This window comes from Gopherus evgoodei, chromosome 5 (assembly GCF_007399415.2).
Source record: "Gopherus evgoodei ecotype Sinaloan lineage chromosome 5, rGopEvg1_v1.p, whole genome shotgun sequence".
NCBI lineage: Eukaryota > Metazoa > Chordata > Testudines > Testudinidae > Gopherus > Gopherus evgoodei.
In genome coordinates this window covers 58,603,836-58,620,043 of record NC_044326.1, presented here as the reverse complement: position 1 = coordinate 58,620,043, position 16,208 = coordinate 58,603,836, and the positions used below count along the sequence as shown (strand labels likewise).

Genomic DNA, 16,208 nt, shown 5'->3' with positions numbered 1-16,208 from the left:
CGCGTTGACCAAGGGCCGGCCGTTCTCATTTGTCCCTCTGCGGCCCCCGTCGGAGTTGCAGGAAGGGGTGGATTGTCTGTCTGGGCTGGCGCAGTTCAGCGATGGCGGAGTATACCTGCGTGAAATCCACCAAGCTCGTTCTCAAGGGGGCGAAGCTGAAAAGGTGCGAAGCGGCCCGGACGTTCCTCCCCATTGGTCGCCAAAGCGCCGCGATGAGCCCCCCCCCGACATGGACTGGCCGGTCCGTCTCCGTCTGCTGCCCCCCAGACGGGGGCCTGCCCCAGGCTCACTCCCCTCCTCGCCTCCCCAGCCTTGAAGTCACTGCGCGTCGGCCGGAGCGCGCGCTGTCCCCCGTCCCCCGTCCCGTGTGGACGCGCTTGTTCCGGAATGAAGTGGCCTTGGTTCGCTGTAGCTTAAACTGACAGGGATCAGGTGTAAACTAAACCCCAGCAAGAGCGTCCACACGGGAACGTGCCCAGTTTTGAGTAAAGCGGTTTAAAAACCGACTTCTGAGATGGGTACAACGTGAGCCTGTGGACAGCTAGGTCTGCGGAGCCATGGGTTGCCCTAGTGACCTGCCCCCCTCTTCCTCTCCTCCCCTGTGTTACTGTGTATTAGTGGTGGTGATTCAGACACACACGGTTCGTTAGGGAAGGTTTATTATTTAGCTATCTTGTTGTCTTGCTTTGCAGTAAGAAAAAACACAGAGATAAGAAAAGAAAAAGAGAAGAAAATGCAGAAGATCAGCTTGATATTGTTGGTGAGTTGGCTTTAAAAGACATGCACACCAGTATAGAAGTAAAGATAAAGACAGGAAAAATTAGGGTGTTTGTTTTGTTTTCTTGGTTGGGCTTCTGGGTTTACTATATTTGTACGCATGTTTGTAAACCTATAAATTGGGTCAGCAACCTTTGGCACTCAGGTCGCTAGGGTAAGCACCCTGGCGGGCCGGGCCGGTTTGTTTACCTGCTGCGTCAGCAGGTTTGGCCGATCGCAGCTCCCACTGGCCGCAGTTTGCCGTCCCAGGCCAATGGGGGGGCGGCACGGGCAAGGGATGTGCTGGATGCGGCTTCTCACCTCCTGCATTGGTCTGGGACGGCGAACTGCGGCCAGTGGGAGCTGCGGTCCGCCAAACCTGCCGACGCGGCAGGTAAACAAACTGGCCCAGCTGGAGCCGCGTGCCAGAGGTTGCTGACCCCTGCTATAAATCATAGTCCTTGTAGTAAAGAAAAATAAATGAATGACTGTTTAAAAAACCTGAACAGAAATCTTTTTTTGTATGGGTAGAAGGGAGGTCTGATGTCCAATAGCCTCTGTTTCTCTACACACACTATGTTCTCTTGGGCTGCTTCCGAGAAAAGAGGAAAAGGCCATTCTAAGTTTAAGGCTACAAATAATCTTTCCAATAACTAAGTCCAACTTCTAATTGCAGTGTGTTGCGCCATCAGTCAAATAGGGTATTTGGTGTTTGTCATTTATTCACTTTAAAGGGAACGACGCAGAACACTTTTGTTCAGCTTCTGGATTGTAATTGTTTTACTGCAAGAGCAAAATAATCCTAAATATAATTATCAATCAAGGCTTCACAGCAAATTACCTAAACGGTAGAAGCTTATCATGCTACTACATATTACTAGATAAGATCTATTTCCTACCCAGACTAAAATCTCAACCTGTCTCTCTCTCCTCGTGGATGTCTAGCCATCAACTGAAGGTCTGTGTGGCTACAACAGCTTTTAATCTTCCCTCAATGCCCTTCCTGCAACACTTTTCTTTTTCAATGACCATGAACAACACCATCTTCCTGCTGTCACTCAGGCACATAACCTGGGCATCATCTTCAACTCAGACCTCTCTAGGTCATCATATTTAAGTTATCTTGCAGATTCTTTCTGCAAAACTTCTCTCAGATATAGTCTTTCCTATCCATCCACGCAGCTAACACGGTAGTGCAGGCTCTCGTCGTCCCAATCATTGGAACATCCTTTTCTCTTTGTAACATCCGTAACCAATGCAATCTTGTCCCACTCATCCATTCAGAATGCTGCTGCAAAGATCATATTCCTAGCCTGTTAGTTTGACCATATTATCTTTCTCTTTGCAACCCTCCACTGGCTCTCCCATCTCTATCATGTCAAATATAAATTGCTGCTCTTCACTTTCAAAGCCCTGCACAGTGTATCCCAACCCTACCTATAACTTCTCATTCACAGTTGAGATGTTAAATATCAGAGGGGTAGCTGTGTTAGTCTGGATCTGTAAAAGCAGCAAAGAGTCCTGTGGCACCTTATAGACTAACAGACGTATTGGAGCATGAGCTTTCGTGGGTGAATACCCACTTCGTCTCTGCCATTGATGCCAGCCTCTGTAACCCACTTATTAAATTTTCAAATAGCACTTTAATGCTTTCTCCCATGTTGTCCCTCATGCTTAAGAGCAGTTCCCCACAAAGATGGTTATCCTCCAAACCCTGTCCTTTGCCGTGACGCCTACAAAAAGACCGATGACAGTTAGGTTGCAGGTATGCTAAAACCACTGCCTAACGAATACTGTCTTGGTTCCTTGTACTCCCCTGTCTGTCTGTATCCATCTGTGGTCTCCTATCTTATAAGTCAATTGCAAGTTCTTTGGGGCAGGGACCATCATTTTGTTCTGTACCACACCTAGTATGATGGGGTTCTGATCCATGATAGGGCTCCTAGGTGCTATGCTAATTCAAATAATAATAGTATTTGGCTAAAATCCAGTTGTAAGTGTGCTATGTTATATCATCTTATATTTTAGGAAGCTGGTGGGCAGTAAAAAATTTTGGTGAAATCACAGGAACTGTGGCAATAGAACTGGACAAGGGAGCTTATATTCACGCTCTTGACAATGGCCTTTTTACACTTGGAGCACCACATAAAGGTTTGTATCAGGAAAAGAGAAATTTTGCAGTGTAGAGGTATGAAATGTGTTTTGCTAAACGAAGAGTTTTTGTTCAAGTCAATAAACTAAAGATTTTTTATAGTGATGCTAGTTTATATATAATAAAAAATATTATCCTGTATGACTGCATAGCACAGCGAAGAGGATAACTGAATCCTAATGAATGACCACTAATCAATTTTTCTAAGCTAGTCTTGATGTTTTCCTTATATGTGCAGTTCAGTTCCTTTCTTGATGCTCACCTGTAGGTTTAGGCCTTAACAAAATGAAAAGCAGTATGACTCTTGTAAGTAACCATGCAAAACCAGTATGAGGTCAATTTGTCTAATAAAAAGAGAAACTCAGGTCAGACTAGGACCCTCATTTACCAACCAACAACTCCCACTCCACATCAAAGGTTGCTGTAATTGTTATGTAGATGTTCTGTGGAGGTGGCCTGGTAGCTGGTCTTTCCCTAACTCTGGGAGTGAGAGAGGCACAGCTCAAGTAGGGAAACCCTATTGTGGAAGCAGAGTGAATCTGGATGTCTTTCAACCCCAGAGTAAGGTAACGGCTATTCCAGGAATGGCAGCAGTATATCATTCCTGATGTTACAAAAGTGATGGTGGCTTTTAAAATACTGAATTCCAGTCATACGCTCAAGTAAAACAGTGCAAGTACATTTTGTTATGAGAAGCTTATATAAGGCTGAGATTCACAAAGCAATTCAGTGGATTTAGATATACATTTTCCATGAATTGCTATAAATTCTCAATCCTAAATTTGTTGGGGGCAGGGATTGGCTTTATTTGTGTCTTGTAGAGTGCTAATCATATAGGTGTTTAGATAACTCCTATAAAACTTTTTTGTTTTTTACAGTAGTTGGATACTCTTTTGAAAATTTATATCAATATCTGGCCCCACATTATAGCCTTTTCCTGTATTGTACACCAATAATTGTTGTATAATTTATCAGCTTTATTTAAACTTAGTCGCATACATTCAGAAATCTAATGCTTTATACCTAATAATAATTTTCAAAAAAATTTCTCTTTCAGAGGATGATGGCCCTAGTCCTCCTGAGCAGTTTACAGCAGTAAAGTTGTCTGACACCAGGTAATTACTCCAGTGGAGTTTTGAAAAATTGAATGTTGTGCAGGTTTTACTTCAAGAATGTCTATCAGGTCTCATTTAGACTGCTATATGCGATCTCTTACCCTGAATCAAAGCTAAATATCCCTCCTTAAAATCTCCTTTATTATAACAGCTAGCTCTTAGAAATATAGCTAAAACCAAAATACTGAACCTCTTTGATATACTGAACATTTTAAAGTGTTTTAACTTTAAAACATTCTGCATCTTTTCCCCTCATTTCTCTAAGAATTGCACTGAAGTCTGGCTATGGCAAATACCTTGGCATAAATTCAGATGGTCTTGTTATTGGACGATCAGATGCAATAGGATCAAGAGAGCAATGGGAACCTGTCTTCCAAGATGTAAGCTATCTCTAATATTAACTGCAAGTGATGTTCTTGGTAAAAATTGTTGTTTTAAACTTAACATTAATAGTGCTAATGGGATGCACTTCCATACAGGTGGTAAAGCAATGACATGACAGGATTATAAAGAATTGCAGGATTATAAAGAATAGTTAACTTGTAGGTTGAAGGTGGGTAAATTACTGTATTTTTAAAGATTTTAAATCAAAATGTTTGTCTGTTTTGGCAGCAATATACAATGTAAGAGTAAAAGAGACAGCAGATCCCCAAGGCTGGCTACTAAGAGTTCCTTAGGCAGAAGGTGAGAAGACATCTGTGGTGTCTTCTGGAGTATTCTAGAATTAAAATATTAAGGCGCGTGTCTAAAATTTGTTCACAGTACTAACTTAAGTGGTGGTATTTTAACAGGGGAAAATGGCTTTATTAGCAGCAAATAGCTGCTTTATCACCTGTAATGAAGAGGGAGATATAGAAGCCAAAAATAAAACTGCAGGGGAAGAAGAAATGATAAAGGTAATTTGTCTCTGTGTGTGTGATATATATACTTTATAATTATATTATCAGCTTGAATGCTATAATAGAAAATGCAAAACTATGCACAATCCATAATATTTATGGAACAAACATTCTAACATCTTAAGTTTACGTAATACCTTTCACCATGATTTTTTCTAATTCACTTTACAAACTGCACTTGCAGACATCTCCAAGGTGGTATGGGGCAGCTTTTCAACAAATCTGCTGTTTATTTAAGACAGGAAGAGAATTATTTGAAATTGCCGGTAGGCAGAATACTCAACAAAACTGGCTTATACCAGGTAACCAGGATTGCAAACTCCTTACTCTTGTGCGAATGCCACAAGATATCTAACCAAGAGTGGTCACTGTCTTGTTCAGTCTGAACAAACCAGATTGTACACCTCTGACAGCAAATTACTTCCTAATAGTGTGCTACATTATTTGTTCAACACTTGCTCAGAAGTGTACCACTTCCTCCTTGCCAGTAACTGACAGCAACTTGGGTTTTCCTTGGCGGTGTTGGATGTAAGTACTAGATGTCCCTGGTTAGTAAAAACAATACATCTGTTAGTCTTTAAGGTGCCACAGGACTCATTGTTGCTTTTTACAGATCCAGACTAACAAGGCTACCCCTCTGATATAAGATTATCACAGTTTGTAATGGAAAAGCACTTAAGCTTCATCTATAATTGAACATCAGTTAAATTAGAAATGCAATGTATTGTCACTCCTGGACATTAAATCAGTTAAAAAAAAAATCTTATCTTGATTTCTAGTTTCTAAAATTCCATCAACTTAATCTAAAACTTGATATATAAAATTTGCTAAGAACTCAGTCTCGTAAGATTATACAATTTAAATAGGAGTCTCCAAGTCCTTTTTCATCTTGCCAAGTACAGATAATGTTGTTTTAATTGCATATCTATAGTAGAGCATTAACTGTTTCAAAACGTGTGACATCACGTCCCATATATTTCAATGGGATTCTGCCGGTTCCTAGAGAAGGGCGACAAAGGTGTGACAAGATTATGGCGATCAACAGATGGCTCAGGCAGTGGTGCTATAAGGAGGGATTTGGGATGTACAGCCATTGGGAAGCATTTACGGGCAGAAGACTGTTCTCTCGGGATGGACTTCACCTGAGCAAGGAGGGAAATAGACTTCTAGGATGGAGGCTCACCGACCTGATTAAGAGAGCTTTAAACTAGAAATTTGGGGGAGATGGTTGGGAGATGTTCGGGAGATCTCCATGCCGGAATTTAACCTTGAGAGGGAAGTAAACAAAGTAAGAGGGGATACAGCCATGGACAGAAGAATTGGCATAAGGAGGAAGGGTAGTGTAGATAACAGACTAACAGGTGATGTTGGTGGTAGAATGTCCGTGCCTAACAAGGTACAGAATGTGAGTGAAGCCAAATGGCAAAAATTAAGATGTCTGTACACTAATGCGAGGAGCCTAGGGAACAAAATGGAGGAACTAGAGCTACTGGTGCAGGAAGTGAAACCAGATATTATAGGGATAACAGAAACGTGGTGGAATAGTAGTCATGACTGGAGTACAGGTATTGAAGGCTATGTGCTGTTTACGAAAGATAGAAATTAAGGCAAAGGTGGTGGAGTAGCATTGTACATCAATGAGGAGGTTAACTGTAAAGAAATAAGAAGTGATGGAATGGACAAGACAGAGTCTGTCTGGGCAAAAATCACACTGGGAAAGAAAGCTACTAGAGCCTCCCCTGAGATAGTGCTTGGGGTGTGCTACAGACCGCTGGGATCTGATTTGGATATGGATAGAGACCTCTTTAATGTGACCTCCACCCAGAGTTGAAAAAATCCTGTTTCCTGATTGGTCCTCTGGTCAGGTGCTTCAGGTTACTTTTTTTTCAGGTGAAAGAGACATTAACCCTTAGCTATCTGTTTATGACAGGAAGAGGCCTGGAATTACTTTAAGTCGCAGCTGCAGAAACTATCGCAAGCCTGCATCCCAAGAAAGGGGGAAAAAACCATAGGCAGGAGTTGTAGACCAAGCTGGATGAGCAAGCATCTCAGAGAGGTGATTAAGAAAAAGCAGAAAGCCTACAAGGAGTGGAAGAAGGGTGGGATTAGCAAGGAAAGTTATCTTAGTGAGGTCAGAACATGTAGGGATAAAGTGAGAAAGGCTAAAAGCCAAGTAGAGTTGAACCTTGCAAAGCGAATTAAAACCAATAGTAAAAGGTTTTATAGCCATATAAAGAAGAAGAAAAAGAAAGAAGTGGGACCGCTACACACTGAGGATGGAAAGGAGGTTAAGGATAACCTAGGCATGGCCCAATATCTAAATAAGTACTTTGCCTCAGTCTTTAATAAGGCTAATGGGGAGCTTAGGGGTAATGGAAGGATGACAAACGGGAATGAGGATATGGAAGTGGATATTACCACATCTGAGGTAGAAGCCATACTTGAACAGCTTAATGGGACAAAATCGGAGGGCCCGGACAATCTTCATCAGAGAATATTAAAGGAACTGGCGCATGAAATTGCAAGCCCGTTAGCGAGAATTTTTAATGAATCGGTAAACTCAGGGGTTGTACCGTACGACTGGAGAATTGCTAACGTAGTTCCCATCTTTAAGAAAGGGAGAAAGAGTGATCCGAGTAACTATAGGCCTGTTAGTTTTGACATCTGTAGTATGTAAGGTCTTGGAAAAAATTTTGAAGGAGAAAGTAGTTAAGGACATTGAGGTCAATGGTAATTGGGACAAAGTACAACATGATTTTACTAAAGGTAGATCGTGCCAAACCAACCTGATCTCCTTCTTTGAGAAGGTGACAGACTATTTAGACAAAGGAAATGCGGTAGACCTAATTTACCTAGATTTCAGTAAGGCATTTGACACAGTTCCACATGCGGAATTATTAGTCAAATTGGAAAAGATGGGGATCAATATGAGAATTGAAAGGTGGGTAAGGAACTGGTTATAGGGGAGACTACAACGGGTCATAGTGAAGGGTGAACTGTCAGGCTGGAAGGAGATTACTAGTGGAGTTCCTCAAGGATCGGTTCTGGGACCAATCTTATTTAACCTTTTTATTACCGACCTTGGCACAAAAAGCGGGAATGTGCTAATAAAGTTTGCGGATGACATGAAGCTGGGGGGTATTGCTAACACGGAGAAGGACCAGGACATCATACAGGAAGATCTGGACGACCTTGTAAACTAGAGTAATAGTAATAGGATGAAATTTAATGGTGAAAAGTGCAAGGTCATGCACTTAGGGATTAATAATAAGAACTTTAGATATAGATTGGGGACGCATCAGTTGGAAGCAACAGAGGAGGAGAAGGACCTTGGGGTATTGGTAGATCACAGGATGACTATGAGCCGCCAATGTGATATGGCCGTGAAAAAAGCTAATCCGGTTTTAGGATGCATTAGGCGAGGTATTTCCAGCAAAGATAAGGAGGTGTTAGTACCGTTATATAAGGCGCTGGTGAGACCCCACCTGGAATACTGTGTGCAGTTCTGGTCTCCCATGTTTAAGAAGGATGAATTCAAACTGGAACAGGTCCAGAGACGGGCTACTAGGGTGATCCGAGGAATGGAAAACCTGTCATATGAAAGGAGACTCAAAGAGCTTGGTTTGTTTAGTCTAGCCAAAAGAAGGCTGGGGAGGGATATGCTTGCTCTTTATAAATATATCAGAGGGATTAATATTAGGGAGGGAGAGGAATTATTTAAGCTTAGTACCAATGTAGACACAAGAACGAATGGGTATAAACTGGAAACTAGGAAGTTTAGACTTGAAATCAGACAAAGGTTTCTAACCATTAGAGGAGTGAAGTTCTGGAACAGCCTTCCAAGGGGAGTAGTGGGGGCAAAAGACATATCTGGCTTTAAGATTAAGCTTGATAAGTTTATGGAAGGGATGGTATGATGGGAGAGCCTAATTTTGGCAATTGATCTTTGATTATCGCCAGATAAGTATGCCCAGTGGTTGGTGATGGGATGTTGGATGGGATGGGATCTGAGTTACTGCAGAGAATTCTTTCCTGAATGCTGGCTGGTGAGTCTTGCCCACATGCTCAGGGTTTAGCTGATCACCATATTTGGGGTCGGGAAGGAATTTTCCTCCAGGGCAGATTGGCAGAGGCCCTGGATGTTTTTCGCCTTCCCCTGCAGCGTGGGGCATGGGTCACTTGCTGGTGGATTCTCTGCAGCTTGAGGTCTTCAGACCACAATTTGAAGATTCAATAACTCAGGCATAGGTTAGGGGTTTGTTATAGAAGTGGATGGGTAGGGTTCTGTGGCCTGCTTTGTGCAGGGGGTCGGACTAGATGATCACATTGGTCCCTTCTGACCCTAGAATCAATGAATCTATGAATATAATTTGTAGAAATACTGTTATGATAATGGCATAACTAAGATGTATTTTATGCAAGATGGGTCACGTGAGATACCATTGGAATGGTTATGATTATGATTATCATATTTGTATGCATGTGCATTTTTGTATCTGAGGTTAGGAATATTGTCTATACACCTATTACAAATGTGTTTGCATCTGGGGAACGCCCACTAAACAATGTGGTCGGTCTAGATTGCTGGCTGGAAAAGGCCATTAGGAAAAACAATAGGTCTTCAAAGATGCTAATATCCCACCTTCTTGGAAAGCCTTCCTGTGGACTCTGCAAATAGACTTTGAGTTATGGTTGCTGGGTCATGTGATCAAGTCACCTGGTACTAGACTCCACGATAAAATCAGTACGCTTCCACTGGCCAAGAGTAGGAATCGCACTGGAAGACACAGGATTCCAGCCATATGTAGAAACCTATTTAAGGCAGGGAAGTGACATAATTGTGGTTCATTCTTCACTGAATCCCTGCCCAGGATGACTGCTAGAAACATCTAAGGGTATGTCTTCACTCTCAACATTAAAGCGCTGCCTGTGTAGTTGTGGCACCAGTGCTGAGAGAGAGCCCTCCTAGCACTGTGGAAAAAAAAAACAACCCACCCTTACAAAGGGAGTAGCTCCCAGCACTGGTGCACTGTCTACACTGCTGCTTTACAGCTCTGAAATGTGCAGCGCTCAGGGAGGTGTTTTTTCACACTCCTGAGCGAGACAATTGCAGCGTTGTAAAGTAACAGTGTAGACAAGGCCTTAGAAATAAGGACTGGGGGAAGAGGAGCTGAGCCCACGCTGGAAAGGTGTCTAGTCTGCGAAAGAATACGTGGAGTTTTAAGCTTCAAGCAAGAGAAGCTTGCTTTCAAGAACCTCTGCAATCTGCTTAAAACAACATTTAGGGTTAAAATAGGGTATTTGTACCAGTTACTTTAGTAGCTTAAGCTTAGTTTGTGTCTTTGTTTTATTTGCTCAGTAATCTGCTTTGATCTGTTCACTACCCCTTCTAATCACGTCAAATCTATCTTTTGTAGTTAATAAACTTGTTTTTGTTTTTTCTAAAACCAGTTTGTGGAATTCATAACTAGGGGGCAAAAAGCTGTGCAAATCTTCCTCCACATGGAAGGAAGGAGTGAATTTCATGAGCTTACACTGTACAGTTCTCTGTGCAGCACAAGACAATTTTGGGTTTACACTCCAGAGGGGGTGTGCACTTGAGTGCTGGGCAATTCCTTAATTGAGCTTTCCCATGCAGAGCTGATCTCAGCATCTGTGTGAAACTGCAGTTGGGTGTGGCCTGACCTGTGTGTGCACAGGAAGGGAGCTTGAGAGCCTGTCACAGCAGCACACTCTAAAGGGAACCCAGGCTGGTGGGTCAGGCGAGCTCAGTGGTACCACAGTTCCAAGTGGCACCCCAGGGGAACTGGTCACAGCATGAATCTTGGCTAATCATTTAAATGTAGTATTTAATACTGTAGATTCAGAATATATTTTGTTTGTATATTCAAGAAATATGTGAAATTCAGTGTTTAGTTTAGTGCTTGTATGTTTTATATATAAAATTACAAGGTAGGAGCAAAGGCTTTATGAAAAAAAATGAACTAGAATAGAGCCAACTCTTTTGTTAAGAGATCTTTGGTTATATCCTAACAAGCTGTGAAACTGAAAAGACCTACTCAGAAATCCAACATCTGTAGTGTCTCGAGTACCAGGAGAAGTTAGAATTTGTTTAATTTTTTCTTACTATCAATTGTAGTTTGTATAATGTACATTTTCTATTTTCCTCTTCCCCTAATAACTAGATCCGTACTTGTGCTGAAAGAGAAGCTAAGCAGAAAGATGACATTCCAGAAGAAGACAAAGGAAATGTTAAACAATGTGAAATCAATTATGTGTATGTAATTGAAAGCTATATAGCTGCCAGGCTTCTACATCTAAAATAAATTATCCATTTCCATATCTGAGCACAAAGGATTCCTATCTCCCCTTGTTTAAAACAATCCTGCCCCACCATTCTTCTAGTCAAATGAAATTCTCTTCAGAATCTGTCAGCACTGCACATTAACCACCCAGAGAGGTTCCTGCTGAATGACAGTCTCCCCTCCTCTGTCCCCCCCACACCCATGCCCGGAGGAGCCCAGGGCTGGCAGAAGCTGCACCATGCTTCCCCTCCCCTCCCTGGACCCAGTCTGCCCAAGGGAAAAGCATCTGTTAGAAGACGGTTTTGATATGCCCCATGCAGGTTCCAAGGTGCCTGAGGAGGCACATACCACCTCCTCAGCCACCCCAGAACCTGCTTGAGGCATAATAAAGCAAAAACTTGGCCACCAAACCCTGCAACCAGGGGTTCGGCAGCAACACCCGTGGCCTACTGTACCTGCCACCCGTGAACTCAGAACACAGTGTCCCTTGGGGAGGGATAACTCAGTGGTTTGAGCATTGGCCTGCTAAACCCAGGGCTGTGAGTTCAATCCTTGAGGAGGCCAGTTGGGGATTGGTCCTGCTTTGAGCAGGGAGTTGGACTAGATGACCTCCTGAGGTTCCCTCCAACCCTGATATTCTATGATTCTAATATATTGCACCTACAACACTCAGTGCAACATGTGAGACTATTATAGATTCTCTTGCATCTTGTTCTACTTTTAGGCCACCAGTCTAGTCCAGGAATTGAATTTAGAAATCCAGCACAACTACTGCATTTTATTATATAAAGTTTCAATAGAACTGGAGCTATTTTCACATTGTTCATTGTTTGCAGAAAGAAGTTCCAAAGTTTCCAAGATCGTAAGCTCAAAATCAGCCAAGAAGACAGTAAAGCTCTCAAAAAAGCTAGAAAAGAAGGCAGTTTCCATGAGACGCTGCTGGACAGGTATTTTAAAATCCAAATAATTCCAGCTGTTAATTAAATGAAAGCTGTTGACAGAGGAATCTGTGATATACCTGGAATGCTCAAGACAACTAGAGTTAAGATTGCCTAAATGTTCTCACTATAGTCCATTTTCTGCTGCCTATATATTTTTGAAACTCCCCGCTTCAGCTGAAATTTTTCAGGCCTGCCTGGTTTCTACCTGAAAGAAAACTTTTATGGAAAGCTTAAGTAAAACTGGTTCAATCAATGGAGTACAAGGAGAGTGGAGAACAATAATACTGTATTATAAAAGCAAAATTCTTAACTTATATTTTTTTCAACAACCCTAACATCAAAATGGGGATAGAAGGTTGCATTTTTATAGGGAATTAGCCATTACTGAGGATTCTTTTCACATTGTCTAGTGAAAACCAGTCTTGGTTTGACCAAGTTATGAGGGTGTGAGAATAGCACTTTGTACAGGTGCAGTATTTGGGGAATGCAGAATATCCTAAGCACTGCTTACCAATGTTCTAAGCAAAAGAAAGCTGTATTGTGTATCTATAAGTAATTAACTCAGCTTCAAAAAATATTGAAAAGAACTGTTTCCACCACTGTACAATTGTTGATATGTTGATTTAAGACATTAGGATTCCATAGGAGCCATCCCCCACTGCATTGACTTCTGCAACTGAAAAATTTATGAACGTGGCATAATGTTTTCTATGATGTTCGATGTGTACGCCAATGAAGCCTTTCCTTGTATGTGATGTGGCATGCCAGAGATGTCCAGCCTAATAGTTTTTGATTTTGGAATAATTTTTCTTTACATTTCCCCATCTTTGAAAGTCCATTAAAAAAACAGTAAAAGACTAAGGCTTCATGATTCAGAAGTCAGAAAACTCCAAAATTTTAAGGGTGCATGTGCAACCAGTGGGCATATTCCTTACAGCTCTAATGCAAGAGCAAATGCTAGCTGTGCAAAGTAACAAAGCCACCAAACAAGTCAAAAGTAATAACAGGCTTCTAATGTCATTTGCAAATTTTCCAAAGTTAAGTAGAAGCAAATGATGTAACAGCCTACTCATATGTCTTGTGACTGTCAGACTGTTCAAATTTACATGGCTGTTGTGTAACCTAAAATTTGTCTGTCTTCTCTTTCATATAGGCGAGCAAAATTGAAAGCCGATAGATACTGCAAGTGACAAAAACAATTTGCTTGTTTGCTTGCTTTTATATCCTTTGGTTGTCCATCTGAGCATACTATCTGAATAAGACATTTTGCAGAAGTGACTTTATTAATGCAAAGACTTTTTTGTTCCTACTTCTCATTAGAGTTACTTTACACAGCATTGAAATTTGGTATGCAGAATTTGATCCAAAACCAAATAGCTTTAGCAAATTGAATTGTCGAAGGTTGAGAGAAGCAGCTCAGTAGTCTGAAGGTCATAATGAACAGTCAAGAAGAGAAGAGCTGAATTCAGAACCAAACTACAAAGTTACCCCGACAAATTGTATTTTCATGAATAAATAAATATTTTATCAAACTAATGTCTCTCTGAACATATGGGACTGAAGTCTCAGCTTGACTTCAGTGAAGCTATGCTGCCTGATACCATCTGAGGATCTAGAGTGGTTTTCAATATTTATAGAGAACAATGGGTCATTAAGGGAATACTTGCATAAACTATGTACTTGAAAAACAGTATGGAGAAATGAAGAAATGTAGAAATTGAGGTTTTCATGACAAAAGAAGACCCCTTAATTACTCATATGTTGCTGATGTTTTTATGTTTTAGCAAAATTTGCTAACTTAAAGCTTTTAGATGGACTTGTTCCTATCTTTTAAAGTAAAAATGTTAAAGAATGTTTAAAATGCAGATACTGTGCATTCCTAATAACTATTATGTAGAATGCTGGTTGCTATTTATGCTTGTTACCAAAATTTTATTTTAATAAAATCCCTTTATGGGAACAATTCTAACTGTACTGATTGCAACACCACCTTCACAATTCAGCTCTAACCTGTCTTCAAAAAGTTCTTGGTTACCATGCTCAGCCTTTTCATCTCAAATCTTACTTCTTGTGAAGGCCATAATTTAAGTTACCTACATGCAACGTGTAGTCTGTACTGTTTTTTGTGGTTTTAAATTTGGAGCATGCAATTGCCTATAACCTAAGGCAGGGGTAGTTAATAAGGAGACCGACCACAAGCCAAACACTTTTGAATGGCCCCCAAAATCTTTTATTTACTTACTATTGTCATTATTGTTATCTGACGTTGGGACGTTGACTATATCTTGACCAAGAAATTTGGAACTTGACAAAAAATAATTGACTACGCCTGACCTAAGGCATAAAAATGGGATCATTAAAAGAACAGGTAGAGTCTGAGCATAAATACCCATCAGCGTAAGGCTGAAAGACAGTACTGCCAGTTTAAAGTGATGTCATTTCATAGTCAGCCTATGTAAAAATGAAACAGGGTGAACTTAATTGCCTATATTCAGAACAAGTTACCACTGGTGTTGAAGCCCAGTTAAGAAATAATTGCACTAGTAGAGCCGTATACGCATGAAAGCATGTGTCACTGTTGTCAGGGAGTCATAAGAAAAACAGGTGCATAGCTTGTATAAATTTATATTGCTGAAAAACTCTCAGCTGACACACAGAATGTTAGTGTCCCTCATCACATGAAAAGCTAACTGATTATTTACTGTATCAGGATTAGGATGGGTGCTTGGGAAAGTTTACTAGTTGTCTGCTAACTAAGCACCTTGATTGTTGGTTCTCCCACATGATTTTAATGCCAGGAATCTAATGGTCTGTTTTATTTTATACTCTTAAAAAGAGAAAGGATCCAAGCTTTAGATAACATAGAGCAGTGGAGTCCACCTCTTAGTTTTTTTAGAAAATGTATATATTGAACAAAATAAAAACCATAACACTTGTCCATTATATTATCACCTACTTTTTTATCCCTTGTTGCTGTTTGTCTAGATGTACTAGATCATTCTCTGTTTAACCTTCATGCAGAGGGGACTCTGCACGTAGGTCTCCCTCATGGAAGGATAGGAACCATCAGCTGTACTGTTCCCTTGTGCCCCAGTCCTGAAGAGAGCCCTCTGCAGGTCTGAGAAATCATAGGAGAGATAGGGAAGTGCTTGGGAATGCACATTCTCCTGCCCATGCTGCAGGGATCTCACACAAAAGTTAATATAATGTAGGGCTGTATCCCTCCTGTTGGGAAGTAGCTTTTCAAGGGGAATCTTTGTCACGTGGCTCATTTGCTGCTGTGCTGCCAAGGAGTTGGAGGGAGGGTTAAGAGATCTCCAGAGCTGTAGTGGAGTCAGAGGGCCTCCAGACATATGGCTTTTGCCTCCAGGTAGATCTCAGCAGATCTACTTATTCCACAGGGTGGTCAAACTTATTACTCAGCAGAAAAATTGGCAGAAACTGCCATTTTTCCTTCCCAAGCCTTTTTGTGTGAGATTTTGCCTGAGCAGAGGACTGGTCTACATGAGGAAATTTACAGCCATACTACCAGTATAATTTTCCATGTAGACACGCCCTTAAATAGTAAGCTCACTGGAAGGCCCATAAGACTTATGGGGTTGATAGAAATAAGTTAGAATACAGAGACATTAACTTAAATCAAGGATCATAGCCATGCCAAGCTGTAAGAATGACTAATAACATAATAAACTAATCAGAACAACAAGAGAAATTGCCATCACTTTTGTCCATTTCATTCTATGTCCATTTTATTCAGTGTATCTGATAGTATCAGTTAACAGATGCATCAAAGGTGAGTGCAAGAAACCGCACAGTATACAATTGTGGTCTAACCTGATCTTCGGAAAAGTTTCTCCTTAATCTCTGTAACTATTCCCTAAGTATGAGGGTTTATAGCCTTTCCTAAACATAATTTTAATGCTGGACATTTACTTATCTAATCCTTTTTTGTATGCAGTGACCTGAAGAAGAGCTCCATGTAAGCTCGAAAACTTGTCTCTCTCCTCAACAGTTGTTCAATAAAAGATTATTCCACCCAC

The 16,208-nt window shown here is 41.0% G+C and overlaps 1 protein-coding gene across 1 annotated transcript; it reads left to right on the top strand.

The window, feature by feature from the left end:
* On the top strand, window positions 1-16,208 carry FRG1 (FSHD region gene 1). Its single transcript, XM_030563744.1, has 9 exons — window positions 1-163; window positions 693-760; window positions 2,785-2,907; window positions 3,966-4,023; window positions 4,289-4,403; window positions 4,815-4,919; window positions 11,108-11,199; window positions 12,064-12,174; window positions 13,322-16,208. The coding sequence occupies exons 1-9, from the start codon at window positions 102-104 to the stop codon at window positions 13,356-13,358; spliced, it is 771 nt and encodes a 256-aa protein (XP_030419604.1). The 5' UTR covers window positions 1-101; the 3' UTR covers window positions 13,359-16,208.